Genomic DNA, 20,430 nt, shown 5'->3' with positions numbered 1-20,430 from the left:
CCATCTGGAGGAAACTTTCTGGATTTATCTCACCTTTCCCTTTGACAGCCAGGGGCTAATCTCTCACAAACATTCCCAGAGAGAAACAGCCACCCCTAGAGAAATCCAGGAACTTCTTAATTTAAGTCAGTGTTTCTCAACCGTGGGAACTTTTAAGATGTGTGGACTTCAAGTCCCCAAATTCTCAGCAATGGCTTTGCTGGCCGTGGAATTCGGGGACTTGAAGTCCATATACCTGGAAAGCCCTGATCTAGATGGATACACATCAGTTTGTTCAACCAACCAGTATGTCCTGGCTCATACCTAATTCTAAACAAACGATGACACAAACTTCCACCCTCTTCTGATTAGAATTAGAATTATTTTTATTGGCCAAGTGTGATTGGACACACAAGGAATTTGTCTTGGTGCAAATGCTCTCAGTGTACATAAAAAGAAAAGAGACACTCGTCAAGAATCGAGAATCATAAGGTGCAACACTTAATGATAATCATAGGGTGCAATAAGCAATCAAATCATACTAGGAGACTGTCAATATAAATCGTAAGGATAGCAACTTTTCCAACTCACATGAGTTTCCAACTCATTTTTGATTAAATAGCTTTGAGGGAGATGGGTGGTTTAGAAAGATGAAATATAAACAAACAAATTAATTAATATGCAGCTCACTTCAAGATGGAGGATTTAATTGAGAGAAGACAGAAAGAGAGAGGATGGGAAGCTGGGTTGTGTGTAAGGCTTTTTTTTTTTTTTTTGACTCTAGCAACTTTTAACAGGGGTGGGATTCTACCAGTTCGCACATATTCGCTAGAACTGGTTGTTAACATTCTAAGCAGTTCGGAGAACGGTTGTTAGAAGAAATTACTGGCCTAATCCTGTAAGGAAGGCAGGAAGGAAACATTCTGGTGTTGCTTACAGAAACTGCCTCTCCGTTAACCCTTTTTACATTCTTGGCAGGACTAGACTTCCTGTCTCAGGAACTTCTCTGGAGTTTTTTTTTCCTCCTTTGCTGGTACTTTGCTTGTGTGGAGTGATCATTTAAAGTTACAATGGCACTTTAAAAAGTGACTTATGACCATTTTTCACACTTACGACTGTTGTAGCATCTCCACAGTCATGAGAGGCCAGGCGAGGAGATGCGTGCCTCAATGTGAGTGATATTGAGTTGGCCACGCCCAGCTAATAACATGACCACCAAGCCATGTCCACCCAGTCACATGACCACCAAGCCATGCCCACCACCTAAGCCACGCCCCACAGAACCGGTTGTTACAAATTTTGAATCCCACCCCTGACTTTTAAGATGGGTGAATGTCAGGTGTCCAACACTTCGTATATGTGATCTGCGTGCCTAATTTCTCAGATTCAGAATAATGTCAGGTGGTGCTCCATTCAAAATTCAAGAAAGAAAACTTAGACTCTTTAGATTAGAGCAAAGATGTCTTTTACTGAAAATGAAGTGGTAACATCAGTAGAATTCTGAATCTGAGAAATTAGGCGCGCAGATCACATATACAAAGTGTTGGAAACGTTCCCACCCCTCATAGTTCAAATGATTCTTCCAATTAAAAGTTGTGAATATGATCATGTGGGCATCTTCAGGTGGTGATGAGGCCTCTGTCCGTTGACCTTGGCATATTTTGATAAAGATTTGCAGCTGCGCAGAGAAAAGAAAGCTAAGCGAGAAATAGAAACTTAAGAGCAGGAATTTATACTCCCCTCTCTCCTCATTTACACCATACAAGAATGTAACACCTCCAGCTCTCTTCCCAGACGTTATCCCCCCTCCTCCCCCCGTTACTTATGGCAGCCAAAAGATGCAAAGCAGTAGTAGAAGATCTTGAAGGCTGACAGTGAACTTCAATTCCCAGAATTCTCTAGCCAGCGTGCTTGAGAAACCCAAGCAAGGGAACATAAGCTGGGTCCTGAAATGGAGAGAGGGATTATGAAATGGACCAGAATGAATTCTCCTGAGACTCGAGTGGTGAAATTCATGAGAAAATGGATAATGGTGAGGAGGAGAGGAAAGGAAATAGCAACAACACTTAGACTTATATAATGCTTCACAGTGGTTTACTGTACTCTCTGAGCAGTTTACAGAGTCAGCATATGTGCCCTCAAACAATCTGGGTCTTCATTTTACCAACCTCGGAAGGAGGGAAGGCTGAGTCAAGTAGCCTGCAGTACTGCATTCTAACCACTGCGCCACCACTATCACACATAACATAACGTAACAGAATAACACAATAACAGAGTTGGAAGAGACCTTGGAGGTGTTCTAGTCCAACCCCCTTTTCAGGGACTACAGTACTGGGCTAACGATACTGCAAACTCTATTTCAATATAGGAAGGAGGAAGTTCATTCAAGTCTATCATATTCATAGTCAAAAGAGTAGACTAAGCAACTAGAACAAGGATGTCCAACCTTGGCAACTTGGCTGCTTGAGGAATTCTGGGAAATGAAGTACACAAGTCTTAGAAGTTGCCAAAGTTGCACACCCTGAACTAGAATCTTCAGCTCCAGGGCTGAATATTACTTTGAAGTGCTCAGCACCTCCTGAGCATCAGTTGTAGCTGGAACACTTCCCCAGAGGGGCTCACTGGCCCAGATAAAAGCTGCTCCAAGGTTCATCCTTCCAGGTGTCTGGAGCACTGTGGCTCAACCCTGGCAATTTTGATGTCATTGAAATATATGCCCCAGTATACTGGCCAGGGAATTCTGGGCGTTGCAGTCCACCCATCTTAAAGCATGCTGGCCAGAGAATTATAGAAACCGAAGTCTACACATCTGAAAGTTGCCATGGTTGAAAACATCCCGTTGCCCATTGCAGAACATTAAGGACACATCAGGTTTGCTGGAACCTACAGAATACAGGTAATCCCCAATTTATAACCTGACTTCAAATTTTCAATGGCACTGAAAAAAATGGCTTATGTTTTCACACTTATGACCGTTGCATCATCCCCACGGTCACGTGATCAAAATTCAGCCATCTGGCAACCGATTCATATTTATGATGGTTGCAGTGTTCCGACAGTCATGTGACCCCCTTTTGCGACCTTCCAATAAGCCAGAGGTCTCCAAACTTGGCCACTTTAAGACTTGTGGACTTCAACTCCCAGAATTCTCCAGGCAGCTGGCTGGAGAATTCTGGGAGTTGAAGTTCACAAGTTTAAAGTAGCCAAGTTTGGAGACCTCTGCAATAAGCAGTCAATGGGGAGGCCAGAATAATTTTACAATCCTGTTACTAACTTAACAACTGCAGTGATTCATTTAACAACTGTGACAAGAAAGGTTGTAAAATGGAGGAGGGGGAATTTACATAACAATTTACTTGTCTCATTTACTAATGGAAATTTTGGACTCGATTGGGGTTGTAACTGGAGGATTACCTGTGGCCCCTGTACGTATGAGACAGAGGGACTTTCCAAAAAACTGGGGGTGGGAAAGACGTTCCCAGCCCCCTCTCTGAGGATTCCCCTCCCCGGATCTTTTGCAATGCCCCCTCACCAAGAATTGCAGCCCCCTTCCCTGCTTTTCCTCCCAGTTTTGCAGAAGTGGCCCCTATCTAACAAAATGAAATTCAATGCAGAGAAAAGGAAAGTCCTACACTTAGGCAAGAAAAACCAAAAGGACACATATAGACTGGGTGAAACCAGGCTCAATAGCAGTAACTGTGAGAAGGATCTTGGAGTCTTAGTGGACAACCAGCTAAATAGGAGCCAGCCGTGTGCAGCAGCAGCCAAAAAAGCCAACAGAATCCTAAATTGCATTAACAGAAGGATACAATCGAGATCAAGGGAGGTACTAATACCACTCTATAAAGCCTTAGTAAGACCACACTTAAGAGTCCCGCATACCGTTTTGTTCACCACATTATAAAAAAGATGTCGAGACTCTAGAAAAAGTGCAGAGAAGAGCAACCGGGATGATTTTAGGGGATTGGAGATTGAAACATATGAAGAACGATTACAGGAACCAGGCCTGGCTAGTCTAGGGAAGAGAAGGACCAGGGGAGACAGGAGAGCAGTCTTCCAATATTTGAGGGGCTGCCACAGAGAGGGGGGGGTCATACTATGCTCCAAAGCACTTGAAGGCAAGGCAAGAAACAATGGATGGAAACTGAAGAAGGAGAAATTCAACCTGGAAAATAAGGAGAAATTTTCTGACACTGAGAACCATCAACCAGTGGAAGAGAAGTTGCCTTCAGAAGTTGTGGGAGCACCATCACTTGAGTTTTTTAAGAAGAGACTGGACTGCCATTTGTCAGAAATGGTGTAGTAGGGTCTCCCGCTCGGGCTGGACTAGATGACCTACCAGACCCCTCCCAACTCTTGTTATTCTCCTCGATCTGTAAAAGTCTCTCCTCGCGCCGGGCGGGCCCAGAGAGGGGCGGGGCCGGCGGCGGAACGGAGGAAAGGGCGGAACTTTCCTTCTGAGGCTGCGCGGGCAGGTCGGAGCCGAGTGCGAGGGACGCGCCTCCAACCCCGCCGCCGCCTCTGCCTCCTCCACCACCACCACCACCCGGAGCGCTTTCTCGGTGGCGCCACCTGCGGCGGCCGCGGCTCCGGCGGCGGCGCTCCCTCGGGTGGCGGGGCCGGCGGCCAACATGGCGGCGGCGGCGGGCTGCGTCGGGTCGCCGCGCGGATGGCAACGCTGATGACCGTCCGGAGACTCGCCTCCATCTGTACCATGGTGAGGGGGGGCGGGGGAGACGCCCGCAGCATTAACACCCTCCCTCCGCAGGGGCCCTCCCTTTGGGGGAGGGGAGGGACGGCAGTGAGGAGGGGTCCGCTTCCCCGAGGAGGGGGCAGGCGCGGGGGTGGGGCCCGGCAGGAAGCCTCGGGGGCATCTCTCTGAGCATGTGCAGAGTGCTTTCTCCCGCGGGAGTGGGGGGGGCGGTGAGAGGAAAAGCAGCCCCTTTAAGGGACCCCCCCCCCTTTCCAAAGGAGCCTTTAAGGCAGGGGTCTCCAACCTGGGCACCTTGCTGGCTGGGGGATTCTGGGAGTTGAAGTCCTCCAGGCTTAAAGGGGCCCAGGTTGGAGACCCCTGCTTTAATGAGCTGGCTTTTGGGGTTGGGTCTTTTTTCTCCTCTGGGCGCCTCACCTATTTTTATTTATTTATGGATTAAATGCATATTGCTCCCCCCCTCTGGGGGGGCTGCTGGAGACCCTGCATGGTGCCTGGAATTCGAAAGACAAAGCCCATCATCCACCGTCTCCTGTCCAGTTCAGGAGAACCCCGGGCTGCTCCCTCCAATCCGGACCTTCCTGGATCCCAGATTTCCAGGCAGGATTTCTCTTTCCTGCTCCTTTTCTTTCTTTCTTTCTTTTTTTTTTTCCAAATAAGGACTCCAAAAAATAATAATAATAACATACTTCCAGTTTGGAGCCCCCTGTCTGGTACCATGCATCTCGCCCTCTTAACTAAGTCCATTCATCGCTTTTTATTTACGGTGTATGTTCTTTAGCGGGCATGCTCATTTGTTTTTCTGTTTTAGGCAGATGTAACAGTTTACTTTAATGCATCTTATCGGTGATTTGATTGGGACATCATTGACATGCAACTAAAACAATAAAAAAAGCTGTCATAACAAAATATGCAGAGTGCTTTCCAAGTTTGCGCACAATGGGTAAAGGGTTCTCTCTCCATTCCTTGATAGATTTTATTTTTATTCTGCTTTTTAAGTTTGTAAGTAATGCAAGGCAGCGATCATACCTAATACACTTCCTCCTCCTATTTTCCCCACAACAACCCTGGGTTGGGCAGAGGGAGGCTTGTTTTTTTCTTCTGCTTTCTTGTTCTTCTTTGGTCTGTTCCGCTTCGCTGCTTTAGTTATTTTTTCTGTATGTTTGTCACCGAAAACGTATCCTGGGTGGAAATGGCATGAAATGTGTGAATGCATCGTGAAGTACACCGATGAGTCATGTATGTGCTGTATGGACCTGAATTGCAACATGTAGCCTGTTGGGGAACGGGTGGCACCACAGGGTAGCTTCCATGAATTTAGTTAATTAAAGTGAGTAGGATCATATTGTTCCCCCATTTTTAATGTAATTTCATGTCATATTTTCTGCATAGAAGTGGAACAAATAGATGAAATGAGAAGCAATACAGTAATCCTTGACTTACGACAACGATTGAACTCAAAGTGAGTTTTGCTCCATTTCCCGACTTTTCTTGCCAAAGTTGTTTAAGGGAATCACTGCAGTTGATAAGTTAGTATAACCTGGTTGTTAAGTGAATCAGGCTTCCCCATTGACTTCGTTTGTCAAAAGGTCGCAAAAGGGGGATCATGTGACCCCCGGGACAGAGTAAGCATCATAAGTATGAACCAGTTGCCAAACATCTGAGTTTTGATCACATGATCACAGGGATGCTACAAAGGTCATAAGTGTGAAAAGTGGTCATAAGTCACTTGTTTCAGTGCTGTTATAACTGAACAAATGACCTGTTGTAAATTGAGGACTGTATTTAACAATATGGAGAGATTAAAATGTCTACAAATAGTAATCATAATGTATTAAATGTATATGCCTCCTAACTCTCAGTAACTCTGGGCAGTTGGTTATAGGTTGAGAAGCCCTGAGAAGATATGTTGGCCCTCTTTGACTCCAATTCATTTTCATTGAGTCAGGAACTTGCATTAGATGCTCTTGTAAAGTGGTGTGTCCTGAAAGTAGCACAAAGGTGTGTTGCAGTGCAGGTTCTTTCTAGCCAGCAAACATGAGATTTCTCTCTCTGTGTTCCTGAGAGAAAAAATAATTGATTGTCAAGACCAGAAAGGAAGGAAGGCTTCTGCAAATGAGGAAGTCCTTCCCCCTGCAGCTCTTACAAGCAATTCCTTCTCCCCTGTAGTAATTGGTGCTGCAGGATTGATGCTTGTACAGCATTTCATTCCAGTAAAGACCATCTGGAATTCTCATTGCTTTCTATTGGGGAAGATCTCTTGACATTTTCTATATTTCGTCTTTTAGCTTCCTTCCATCATGAAACTCAAGTGTCATGGGATAGTTTTGGCTTAGGTGAAGGAATGCAGTTGAAACTTCATCCAGATGAGAACTGTGCATTGTGGGTGAGAATAATCTGTTAATCTGATTGGAAATGCACAGCCTGAGTGATTTTCATTCTCCCCGAATGCCTCTGTTGATCTCCCAGCATTACAGCTGCTGGAAGTTGTGTTCAAAAATACCTGGAGGGAATGTGTTGCATAACTATGCCCTTAAGACTGAGCAATGGTGTTGAGATGTTGTCATGGATGTGGCATTCGGTTAAACCGCAATTGTGTCGGTGGTTGGGTGTATCATTTAACACTGTTGGCTTGTTTACCAACTGTGATTTAAAGGGAAACTGATTTTGCCTCCCTTAAACAGGATCTGATTACCATGCATGCTTTATTGGGGCTGATATTGCAGAAGGCTTAGAAACGACATCTGCAGCTCAAACACTTGTAGGAGCTAAATGTTTTGATCATGTAACATTTTCTCAGACCTGTTATGTTGGCTCCTTATTTATTTCCAGGTTGTGAAGTGCTGGTATATGTGAAGGCATTAAAGAGTGCCGTGTGATAGCACATTTTGCCTTTATAATCCAAGCCTGCTTATGGTCGAAGATTAGTTTCTGAGCATGGAGATCCTCAGCCATCCACGTCATGGTTGTCCCAAAGGTACTTTTTCAAAAGGCAACTGGACTTTCTTGGTTTTTTCTCGAAGACGTTTCGCTTCTCATCCAAGAAGCTTCTTCAATTTTGAACTGAAAAAGCTTCTTAGATGAGAAATGAAGCATCTTCAAGGAAAAACAAAGAAAGTCCAGTTGCCTTTTGAAAATTCACCTTTGGGATCCGTTTCTAAGGTTCTACTGTCTGGCCCATCACAGAGAGAGCCTTCTCACCAGTGTCCCCAAATCTTTTGAATTGTCTCCCCCATAACAAAGTTTCCAATTTTTCTTTCCCAACTCCTTTCTTTGAGCTTGTAGTTGGCTAATTACACCATATCAGTATTTCTCAACCTTAACCATTTTAAGATATATGGCCTTTAATTCCCCAAATACCTAAGCAAGCAATGTTGTGACTGAGGCATTCTGGGCATTCTGGGAATTGAACTCCATATATCTTTAAATAGCCACAGTTGAGAAACACTGCACTATATAAAATATTTAAATAAGATGTGTGTTGCAATTGTCTTTCTTGTTCTGCTGATCCCTTAGGTGTTTAATTTTGTGGTTTGACTTTCTGGGAGTTGAAGTCCACAAGTGGCCTTCAAGTGGCCAAGGTTGGAGACCCCTGCCCTAAAGGTCTCCTTCCAATTTTCTGATTCTGTACTCTGAAATGAACAGCATCTAAACACCAGCTGTGTCTCAAGGTCCCCCTTCTCTTTCTTTGAACCATTCACTTCAAGGCTTGAATATCCTAATCTTAATTTTTGCATTTTCCCGCTTCTTCCCCTCTCCTCCTTTAAAAAAAAAAAAATCATTTGAGGCATTCTACAGATCTTGGAAGGCTGCTGGGGGGAGCCCTTTGGCCTTGGTAAAGATACAGGTAGTCCTTGACTTAGAAAAGTTCATTTAGTGACTCTTCAAAGTTACAACGGCACTGAGAAGAGTGACTAGTGACTGTTTTTTCACCCAACCATTGCAGCATCTCCTTGGTCACATGATCAAAATTCAGAGGCCTGGCAATTGGCTCACACTTAGGACGGTTGCATGTCCTGACCCCTTTGGCGACATTCTGACAAGCAAAATCTATGGGGAAGCCAGATTCAATTAAAATCATGTGACTAAGCTGAACAACTGCAGTGATTTACTTAAATGACTGTGGCAAGAAAGGTTGTAAAACTGGGCAAAACTCATTGAACAAATGTTTCACTTAGCAACAGCAATTTTGGGCTGAATTGTCGTAACTCGAGGTTGAATTGTGGTCGTAACTATACTGTACCATCTGGCTGTAGATTTTACATGAGAGCAAAGCTCTTTTTGGAAAAGGAAATTCAGAGGTTGAGCTGGAAAAGCGTAGGAGGCGTCCCATGATTTTGTGTCACTAAGGGCCTGTCCTTGAGACTTCTGTGCAGTTGAGAAGGAGGCCACTTGCAAGCTATAATATATAATTTTGGTCTCGGCCCTTTACTGTTCCTGCATATCCACTGTAAGCATCCCTGTAGTCATCTTACCCAAGCAGTCTCCATCGAGGCGTAAATAAAAATCTGTCCCAGCTAAGCTAAGTGGAAATTTTAAGAATGACCATCCCAGAACCACCATCCGAGGGGAGGTTGACAAAGGCTCACCTTAGAAAGCCTCTTCCAAGCTGCTCTGTTCTTCCAGCTCTTTCTCCAGCTCCGGAAGGGGATCTTTTTAAAAGCTGGTATTTCTTTCTCTGCAGATCCAATTCATGATGATAATAAATCACCAAGCTGTGTATGTTTTCTTGTAATCCTTCTCTTGCGTCTACGGATTGTAGGTTTTTGTTGGAGCACATTGAGATCAAGTATCTATAGAATATAGAAGGAGATTCTAAGGCAGAAGTCTCCAAACTTGGCCACTTTAAGACTTGTGGACTTCAACTCCCAGAATTCCTCAGCCAGCTTTGCTGACCCACCTCCATTCAATTAGTGACCAAAGTTACAATGGCACAGAAAAAAGTGACCTTTGACCACATTTCACATTTCACTTGAAGTCCACAGGTCTTAAAGTGGCCAAGTTTGGAGACCCCTGATCTACACCAAGAGGGCCAATTAACCTTTGGATGACATGGGCAGGAAGGGGTTGACTAGTTAGAGTTGGAATTCAGCCCTGTTTCTGAACTGTTTACTGATCTTTGCTTTGCCAGTATGCCAGCGATGTCTTTCCAAGGAATAGCCTACCCTGGAAAGGAGCAAGTTTATATCTCGGATCTTAGATTAATTGAGTTGGAAGGGACCTGTAGGCCAGGGGTGTCCAACCTTGGCAACTTTAAGACTTGTGGACTTCAACTCCCACAATTCCTCAGCCAGCTTTGCTGGCTGAGGAATTCTGGGAGTTGAAGTCCACAAGTCTTAAAGTTGCCAAGGTTGGACACCCCTGTTGTAGGCCATTAGAGACACACAACAGACCACCCCCACTCTTCATGGCTGCATTATTTTACAGGCATTCCTAGAAATATATTTGCCAGCCTTAGCCACTTTTAAGTTGTGTGGACTTCAATTCCCAGAATACCCCAGTCAGCACTGAAGTCCACAGGAAGCAAGAGAAGAAAGCTGTGTATGTCCGCCATCTTGATTTATGTGCAAAAATAATAAAGGCAGGATAAAATACATAAATAAAACACTGCTCTAGAGTAAAAAATCATCCACAATTATTTTACAATTTATTATTGTATATTTCCATATGTTTTTCAGAAGCAATCTTTCCAGTGAAAGGTGTCAATCCACCTTGCTTTAATTTGTGATTTCCTTGGTTTTGGCTCGTCAGAATGCGAGAGTGTTGTGGTTGGATTAAAACAGTTATTAAATAGTCACTCATTCTTCTTTTCAAGCCATTAGATGACTTATTCTAGAACTTTGACCCTTTTTTCATATTCATTGCCAAAATAAACCCACATCCAGTTGCAGCTGAACATTTCTTAGAATTGTTATTTTTACTTGAAGGGAATAATTCTGTGTTTGAGATTTGGGTGCACAAAAAGGAGGACACAAATGCCATGGCTGACACTCCCACAGAACTCTATAAGCTACTTCAAAATTTACAGAAGGAGAAAAGTAGTAAATAAAATTCAAATCTTAACCCAAGCTGAAGTTTCTCGTTTTAATCCTGTCTCTGTTCCCCCTCATCTTATGTGCAAGGCCCCCAGGAATCTCTCAGGCTCTGTCCAGATCTCTGCCCAAATAATATTTTGTACTTCTGATTTACAGGATTTTATGGAAGTTCTGACTTGGTGGTGGAATGCAAAATCCTGCACTGCCACAACTTGTTTGCTTGTAAAATGCTCTGTGCATTTTACACGTGTCGTGCAGAACAAAAATTCTGTTCTTTCCAGCTTTGTGTTTGTTATCTCAGAGAGCACCCTTTGCATATTGTGGGGGTTCCACTAGTTTTGCAGTGTCTCAACCTTGGCGAGTTTAAGTGGTATAGATTTCGACTCTTAGAATTTTGGGAGTTGAAGTCCATGTGTCTTAAAAGTTGCCATGGGTGAGAAACACGGCACTGGAGTGTCTAGTGTAATTTCTGCAGTGGTGTTCAGGTAAGCATTTGGGATTTCAATACTCACTTCAGTGAAATTGGTATTAAGCCATCATTTTTCAAGCTCAGTCGTGTGCATGTAAGAATATTGTTTGCATCTGTCCTAAAATAAGCAGTACACCGTCAACTGTCAAGTTCTGTCGGTAACCCTTTGATTATATCCTGGGTGTGTGCCAGACTGTTTGTTAGGTTTTGTTTTCTAATCTTCCCTCCTACCTCATAACCTTCCTTACATGCTTCAGTGATTTTGTTACTCCCTTTGTGGTAATACTTAGTGCTTCTTAATTGGCAGGAATCTCCAGCAAGCAAATGAGTGGATTTGGGTGACAATCAGGGATGAATCAAGTGTGAGGTGTTTTCTTGACAAAGTGATGCTTCAGCATCCCTTCACGGGTACCATCTGTTATGTAACGTTTTTCATGATTTCATGTTTTTCTAAGTTTGACATGTTGCTTTAATACAGGTAGTCCTCGAATTACAACAGTTTATTTAGTGACTGACGTTACAAACACCCTGAAAAAAGTGACTTCTTATTACCCTTTTTCACATGCAGCTGTTGCAGCATCCCCAGGGTCACGTGATCAAAATCCAAACGCTTAACAACTGATTCGCATTTATGACGGTTGCAGGATCCCAAGGCCATTCTATCCCTTTTTGTAACCTTCTGACAAGCAAAGTCCATGAGGAGGAAGCCAGATTCACTTAACATCTGTGTTACTAACGTAACCTTTGGAGTGATTCACTGAATAATTGAATCAAGAAAGGTCATAAAATGGAACAAAATTCCCTTAGCTGTTTCGCTTAGTAAAAGAAATATTGGGGTCATAAGTCGAAAACTACCTGGATTAAGACAGTTATTTGTAATGCACGCATCCTGATCTCAAATGGTTAATTGAGCTGATTGGAAGCTAAGTTTGCAGACATTTTTTATTTTTCTGACTTTTGGTGAAACGGGCTGCTGCCCAGCAAGGGGGCCGGCCCTTCCTCCCTGTGTGAGTCCATCCCTATAGCAGAAGTAGATGGAGAGGTTTGCATCTTCCCTGGGCAGCTTCTGCCGTAAGTCACTATGACCAGGCCAGGGTTGGAAGCAAAGCTTTTCAAAGCGAAGCTCTTCGCATTGTTGTTCAGCTCATCCTGCCTTCCCAAGCATGACAAACCACACTGCAGTGGATGAGCTTGGCCAAGGCATTAGTCAGCGTCTCATCTCATTGCAAATACAGCTGGAGGAAGCATGCTAGGTAGCTGAGCCAAGGTTTATCCGCAGCAGATGCAGGCAAAGAGCTGCGAGTGATCATGCTTCATATGCAGTGGGGATCCCCAAACTTTTCGGCACCAGGGATCAGTTTCCTGGAAGACAGTTTTTACATGGACCTGGGTAGGTGGTGGTTTCGGTTTCACTTGCTTGCCCGCGGCTCACCTCCAGCTGCGCGGCCCAGTTCCTAACAGGCCACAGGCTGGTATCAGCCCATTCGCCCCAGGGATTGGGGACCTCCGATATAAAACATGGGTGCCCACACTTGGCTTGCCTGGGCCTCTCACTTAGCGAAGGGGAATTGTCTCCAGCTGCATATAAAATATCTAGTTATTGTAGCAATAGCACTTGGCAATTGGACTTATATCCTGCTTCACAGGGCTTTCCGGCCCTCTCTAAGCAGTTTTACAGAGTCAGCCTCTTGCCCCCCAACAATCTGGGTCCCCATTGTACCCACCTCGGAAGGATGGAAGCAAAGCTGGCTAAGGAATTCTGGGAGTTGAAGTCCACAAGTCTAAAAGTGGCCAAGGTTGGAGACCCCTGCCTTTGACTCAACATCCTTCACTTCCTGTTTTTAATCCCAGCTAAATTGAACGTATTCACCCAGACTCTTTTACTCCCCTTCCTTATCTATTCCTCCTTGACTTTCCCAGACTTCCACTTCTGTCCTTTAAGTGCACTTGAGAAGATCATTTCTGCTGTTTTCCTCCATTTTCGTCACACGCCACTTTGATCCTTGTTAACATGAATTTCCTGATTTCTACCCACTCTGGAAATTCTATCATATCATTAATGTAACACAACGCTTTTTATTTGGATCATAGACCAGCATAGGATGATAGAAAATGACAGAGATATAAAGATTATAGTCATTTCAGCAGTAAAAGTTAGTGTATTGCTAACATATTACAGCCCTATGAATACTACTACACAGTTACCTGAAAGATAAAATACAGACTGTAAATTCCAACATATTATTAACATTTCTTCTCCTCTAGCTGCTTTTATACTGTATTCTGATACAAAATACAGATCTAATCCATCTGCCCCAAAAGACTTTCCTAAGTTCATTAACTACTTTACTTCTGGAGTATTTTTCCTTCCCAGCTGTGCTGCTGGTTCCTTTCTGAAATAGTATGTATGTCAGGATTCCGTATTTCCATGGTCTTTTTAGAGTTGCCAGTGTATTTTTGCTGCAGTGGCTCTTTCTTTTTTTCAAATTCCTTGGCAACTTTATGGCTTTGATCAAAGTTAAAGGTCTCCATCACTTAGGCCTTAGCTCGTTTTCATCCTGGCCCCCTCCCACTGTGTGTTCAAATGCTCTTGAACCCCACTTTTGGTGTTCCTCGGGTTTCTCTTCTGGTTTTCCTCCCTATTTTTGCTTCACTATGCATCACAGTTTATATATTTGGATTGTATCCTGATGGTCCTCGACTTACAGCAGTTCATTTAGCGACCATTCAAAGTTATAATAGCACTGAAAAAAGTGACTTATGGCCAATTTTTCACACTTAATGACCATTGCAGCATGCCCTGGTCATGTGATTAAAATTCAGATACTTAACCACTGACTCATACTGACGACTGTTGCCATATCCTGGGGTCACATGATCCCCTTTTGCGACCTTCCAACAAGCAAAAGTCCACGGGGAAGCGAGATTCACTTAACAACTGTGGCAAGAAAGGTCGTAAAATGGGGTAGAATCCATTTAACAAATGTCTCGCTTAGGAACAGAAATTTTTGGCTCAGTTGACTCCCTGTATATGAATGAGACAGTCTTTGTGTACCGTATCTTTCCTTTTCCATGCCCAGCCTTTCCCACCCTGTGGTCTCCTGGATATGTTACCATAAAGGAGTTAGGTGGCTGGACTAGATGGGAGCTCTTATTCCATAGAGGAGGTCAGAGGAAGCCAACGCAATCCCACGTCTGCCTTCCACTCACTAATCTCCAGGCCTGCTCATCACCCCCCCATTCCCAAGGTATCTATAGTTCTTCTGTCTTTTTCTTTTTGTTCATTTGTCGTCTTTGCCAAGCTCAGATTCATCCAGGGATCATTTCCCACCTCACCTTTGGTCTTCATCAGACTTCATTCTTTTGCTTTATCCAAAAGTCTGACATTAAAATACTTCACCTTCCTGACGGTTGGCCTCTGACCTGATTTCCACAAATTGCTTAAAGAACATTCTGGCTTTGAAGCCTTCCAAACGCCGAGTTCCTGGTTATTTCTGGTTGCCATTTTTAGTCCTCCTTTAAACTCCATCCTCGGTCGTCTAAAGCAGGGGTCTCTGTTGAGGTAATTCACCGTTAGGAGAATGAGCGCATACAGGGAGACGTATTTGAGAGGAGTGTTTGAATAATACACACAGAGCACACAGATACACTGTACAGTAAATGTAGGTTTTTATTTCCAGAAAGGTTTAAGCAAAGTCCAAAATAAGCAATCCAAAAGTCATTCACAGGTAAATCAGTCAGTTTTTCAATCCAGGGATAATCCAAATATCAAATTCCAGTGTCAAAAACAGTTCAGTATCAGACTTACATCAAATCCAGTAATATCAGTCAATTAGGAAAAATGGAGCAACGGCAATACTTTCCAACAGAAGGAAACAGAGATACTCAGACACACTCTCTTCTGAGACTAAGACTAAAACAACCCAGGTTTCTGGCTCCATCTTATGGCCGTTTGAGAAACCACACCCAATTGCATGCTTTTGCATTCCCTTAAAGATACAGTACTAAAATGTTTATCCTAGTGTATATATTTCTAACCCAAATACCTGTTAGGTGACATATTCCTAACAGTCTCCAACCTTGGCAACTTTAAGCCTGGGGGAGTTCAAGTCTTTGCTGGCTGGGGGATTCTGGGAGCTGAAGTCCACATATCTTCAAGTAGCCAAAGTTGAGGAACACTGATTTAGACTCGCAGGGGTCTCCAACCTTGGCTGCTTTAAGTCTGGGGGACTCCAACTCCCAGAGCTGGCTGGGGAATTCTGGGAGTTGAAGTCCTCCAGGCTTAAAGCAGCCAAGGTTGGAGACCCCTGCTCTAAAGGTCTTCTAATATTCTCCCTCCATTCCCCCTTGCTGTTCCCACCGTTCCTTTCCCCATATCATCTTTTCCGTGTGTGCCTTGGGGTTTAATTCCTTAAACCTCACCCTCCACCCCTTCAACCAAGATTACAGATATATAGCACAATTTGCTTAAAAGTATTTGCCCCTTCCTGATTCGGTGTCTCTCTTTCCGGTTTGTACTAACTAAAGAGCCTTCCAGATAGGGAGCCTCCAGCCTGCTGCTAATGTGGTCAGACTAATCATGGTTCTTGCAGCTGCTTGGTGCCAACATAATGGTTAGCTGTGGGACTGGAGGGTATCAGGACTAGATCAGATAAAAGAGATTTCTTATATCTTCATTTGCAAAAGCTTCGTGGAAAGGTGTCAGTTTATCAAACGTGTTAAGCATATTCTACTTCTCATTTTTTGTTGTTGTTCAGGTGGTTATCTGGCATAAATCCCGATGCAAAAGATTTTCAAAGAAAGAAGATTGAGCAATTTTGGAGTGGAGAGGGTGGGATTTGTAGCCCTTGATTTACAATTTTAATAATGCTTGCAGATAAATGGACAATGGTGCCTTTAAAAATAATAATACACGTGTTTCATTTTGATATAATACCTGCCAGACCAGTTTTATAATGAAAACAATATAAAACAATTTACAGTGTAAGTCTTCAAACTAACCCCCAAAATAAACAGAATTAGCTGCAGCCCAGCAGCAGAATTTGCAGGAGCACCGCAACAGCAATAATATGCATAGCCATTTTAAGCTGCAGCTGCATATTGATCTGGGTTCAGGAAAAAAATTTGTACAGGTGTACTGAGAACTGCACAAAATACTTTGCACCACTACATTCTGGACCAGCTGCAACTTCTGAATGCTCTTCAAGGGCAACCCCATATAGAATACATTATAGTAATCCATGAGTAACTGTCACAATTGTCACTTTGCCCAAGACAAACGGTGGAGAGGTCTTCCTACCCATGGCTGCCACCGTTCACGAGTCCAGGAGGACTCCCATGTTGCCCACATGACTATGAAAGAACTAAACATGGAACATCTCTGGATCTGTGAAGGCCTTAAGATCCACAGCTATCTTATCATGCCAGGGTTGGAGCAGAGCCTGTTCTCCTCCACCCAAACCCCATAGCCTCCAGGTGGTAGGAAGGAACCTTGATAACATTGCTTGGTTTTCCAGGAGAGAGATATATAACTGAGTATCGTCAGCAGGTTGATGATACTTGACCTCAACCCAATAGAATACTTCACCTAGCAGCTTCATGTAGAGCAGAGTTCTCCAAACTTGGAGACTTTAAGACTTGTGAACTTCAACTCCCAGAATTCTCCAGCCAACATAGCTTGTGGACTTCAACTCCCAGAATTCTGGGAATTGAAGTCCACAAATCTTAAAGTCTCCAAGTTTGGGGACCCCTGATGTAGAGGTTGAATAGGAGTGGAGAGAAAGTGGAGCCCTGAGGCAACCTATAAATCAGGGCCCTCAGTTCATTTCTCTCCCGGAAGAAATGGAAATGACTGGAACTGATTCGATAGAAAAGGAGAAGCATCAAAGCACCTCCAAGCCAGCTGAACGGATGCCGTGATCGAGGGTATCAAAGGCTGCTAAGAGATTAAGGAGGGCCAGGATGATGCGCTTACAGCCTCATCCCAAACTCGCCACAGGGTCATCAACCAATGCAGTCAAAACCACCTCAATATTACGCCTAAACCTGACTGGAAGGGGTCCTAATAATCTGCTTCTTTCAGAACTTTCTGGAGCTCGTAGGCCAGTTATCTGTGGCCTGACAAAAGCTGTCCAGATGGGTTGAATCAAGCAAGGGTCTCTTATGAAGGGGCTGGGAAGCCATTTCTCTCAAGGCAGGTGAAACCCACCTTTTTTTTTGCAGAGAAGCACCACCCAAAGGTAGTTTTTTTTTCCAAAAGTCAACTGGACTTCCTTGGTTTTTCTCTTTGAAAATGCTTCGCTTCTCATCCAAGTAGCTTCTTCAGTTCTGGAACTTCTTGGATGAGGAGCAAAATGTTTTCAAAGAAAAAAAAAAAACCCAATAAGCCCAGTTGCCTTTCAGACAAAGCACCTTTGGGACAACCATGATCTGAACGATTGAGAATCTCCATGGACATCAAGCATTTGCATCTTGTGGACCCAGACACCCATCATCCCTTGGGAAACTTTAACCGATCAGGAGGGAGAGGCACCTGACACCCAAGTGGCCAAACTTGGAGCGCTGAAGATTCTGCTCACTTCATTCATAGCTATCTCATGGGGGAGACTCTTCGATTCACTAGAGCAGGGGTGTCCAACCTTGGCAACTTTAAGACTTGTGGACTTCAACTCCCAGAATTCCTCAGCCAGCTTTGCTGGCTGAGGAATTCTGGGAGTTGAAGTCCACAAGTCTTAAAGTTGCCAAGGTTGGACACCCCTGCACTAGAGGTTTCTGTGAATGGAAGGAATAGATTCTGGTGCAGAGATTTGCTGATTTTGCTTGGCCTCTAGAGATTTATTTATTTTTTGCCAAAATTATCCAATGAGTTGGTGAGCCCTATTTAGGTTATAAATATTATGTTTGCCTAATGTATCTAACTCCTCCATTTATTCTGTTCTGCTCTTTTAATCAACATGTTTTAAAAATGTTCTCCAGGATTATTTTTACAAAAATGTTTCAGGCGTTAAAATGGAACTTTAGTGCATCAAAGTACATTAAGCTTTATGTGCAACACCTAGAATGGTATTTTGGGGAAAGAAGATTCAAAATCAAGGCTTGTACAATCCCAAACTGGCATGCAAATAGATGATGTGTCTTAAGCATCTTTACTGGGAAACCCTGTGAGGCAATAAATCTGTTCTTATTTGTCCATGGATGCATTTCATTGCTCAATAAAAGAACAGTTGCAACAAACAGGCTATACAAGATGGAGGAATACAATATGTTTTCCACAAATCAAATATAAAAACAGGCTTTAAGTAGCGAGTTGTATTACAATATTGTAATAAAATATTGGAGTAAGAAATGAGAGAACATATCTGCCCAATTTAATTGAGTTGTTTACCCATAAAAAGATCCTACTGGCTTGTCAAAGAAGGTTCCAGTTTAGACTTTTCTGATGATCCATATGAAGTATCTGTCTTAAATCCACTCCTTTGGACCGTCAACACAAATATAGTCAAATAAGCTGGTATCACACATTCTTCCATGGCTGGAGGTTTAGCATTGCTGTTTGTTTTATTAACAGGCTTGTAGTCTTGGGCTGTTCTGAAGTTTTGTGTTCTCGTGGCACCAAGGGACCGTAGTTGAGGTTCTTCCAAAAGGGATGAGGGATGGTCATCGGGAAGCAGGAGAAAGTAGTTGTTTGTCTCAAGGGTAAGGAAGGAAGGAGGCTCAGGAAATTAGCTCAACTGGAAGAAAGAATTGGGGTTACCAGGAGGACAAATGTTGACTAACTGCCAAGGCTTCCCAGCGTTTGGAGACTGCTAATTCTGGCAGAGGAGACTGGACACGTTGGCAGATCTAAGACAAAATAGGAGAGGTAAATTATTGTGGTAAAATAGCTAGTTTTCCTTCAGGTAAATATTTATTTGCATCCCGGTCATTATGTTTCTCATGTTACTATAAGCAATTCTTTGCCACTGTAGAATTTGCATCAAACGTTCAGGGGACACTTCTGCCAAATGGGACTTCATGCTAACACAGCATTGAGAGCCATGTGGCGCCATGGTTAGAATGCAGCATTGCAGGCTGACTCTGCTCACTGTCAGGAGTTCAATCCTGATGGGCTCCAGGTTGACTCAGCCTTCCGAGGTCAATAAAACGAGGACCCAGATTGTTGGGGACAATGTGCTGACTCTGCAAACTGCTTAGAGAGGGCTGGAAAGCCCTATGAAGCTGTTTAGAAGTCAAAGGGCTCTTGCTCTTGCCAGGTGGCTCCTCGGCAGCCGTTCAATAGAATACTTTATAAGTGTCTCTTTTTCTTTTCAGCAGCCTTTTTCTTCCGAATTGGAAGGAAAGAAACTTGTTTCGTTGAAGGAAGCATAAATAAAGGAGGGGACACAATTGAAGTTCACGCACCTCAGTTTTTGTATCTATTGATCTGCTTCCCTGTCTTAACAATTCTACTTCACCGTTGGCTACTATATACCTTGGGCCCCAGTTGCTCTAAAGCAGAGGTCTCCAAAACTTGGCAACTTGAAGACTTGTGGGCTTCAACTCCCAGAAGTCCACAAGTCTTAAAGTTGCCAAGTTTGTGGAACCCTGCTCTAAAATGACACCTCAGAGTGTACTATTGACCTGAAGTTAGAAAAAGGGGCTTGCACTCCTCCATACCCTAGGACAGGGTCTCCAACCTTGGGCCCTTGAAGCCTGGCGGACTTCGACTCCTGGGAGTCAAGTCTGCCAGGCTTCAAGGGCCAAGGTGAGACCCTGTCCTAGGACACAATCTTTTCTGTATTTAAAAATGCTTCCACTCCCTGGTATACCAACTTCTCAAGGTGTGGGAGGGCTCCCTTCTGAGGTTGAGAAACACCACCATGGAAAACTCCAGCTGTATTCTGAAGTGTCCCCAGTCAAGCACAGGGACACCACCTCCAGCCCAAGGGAACATTCCCAAAGATCCTTGCTAAGTTTCTGTTTCGTGTGTTGTGTTTTAACATCAGTTTTAATTCTTTGGGCACTTTCTGAATCGGGGAGCTCTCCTTTGCGGAGGTAGAGATGTTATCGATGGCATTTTGAAAGCAATTTATTTCTTTTTTTTAAAGCGATGATTGCACAAGTCTTCGGAGACCCCCGGTATAAGAGGTGAAATGGGTTTCTAAAGAGAGCAATGCATTTGCAGTCCTTGCAAAAACCCAGTTGCAAAATGTTCTCCAGGATATTTCCATTTAGCAGGTTTTGTTTGTTGTCAAGCT

At 43.6% G+C, this 20,430-nt stretch overlaps 1 protein-coding gene across 3 annotated transcripts in view; it reads left to right on the top strand.

Moving 5' to 3' along the window:
* Positions 1-4,424: 4,424 nt before the first annotated feature.
* Positions 4,425-20,430, top strand: part of LOC113431220 (ubiquitin carboxyl-terminal hydrolase 12-like) — a 61,363-nt gene continuing 45,357 nt past the window's right edge. For 2 of the 3 annotated variants that reach the window (XM_087971986.1, XM_087971985.1), the window contains exon 1: positions 4,450-4,696. In XM_087971986.1, the coding sequence (XP_087828112.1) occupies positions 4,649-4,696 (48 nt within the window). In that variant the 5' untranslated portion in view covers positions 4,450-4,648. Of the gene's footprint in view, positions 4,697-20,430 lie in introns of all 3 variants that reach the window. The other variant, XM_087971984.1, reaches the window with a different exon arrangement.

This window comes from Notechis scutatus, chromosome 10 (assembly GCF_049901735.1).
Source record: "Notechis scutatus isolate UNSWTSFEM ecotype Mainland chromosome 10, rNotScu1.2, whole genome shotgun sequence".
Classification (NCBI taxonomy): domain Eukaryota; kingdom Metazoa; phylum Chordata; class Lepidosauria; order Squamata; family Elapidae; genus Notechis; species Notechis scutatus.
This window is presented reverse-complemented; position numbering and strand designations above follow the sequence as displayed.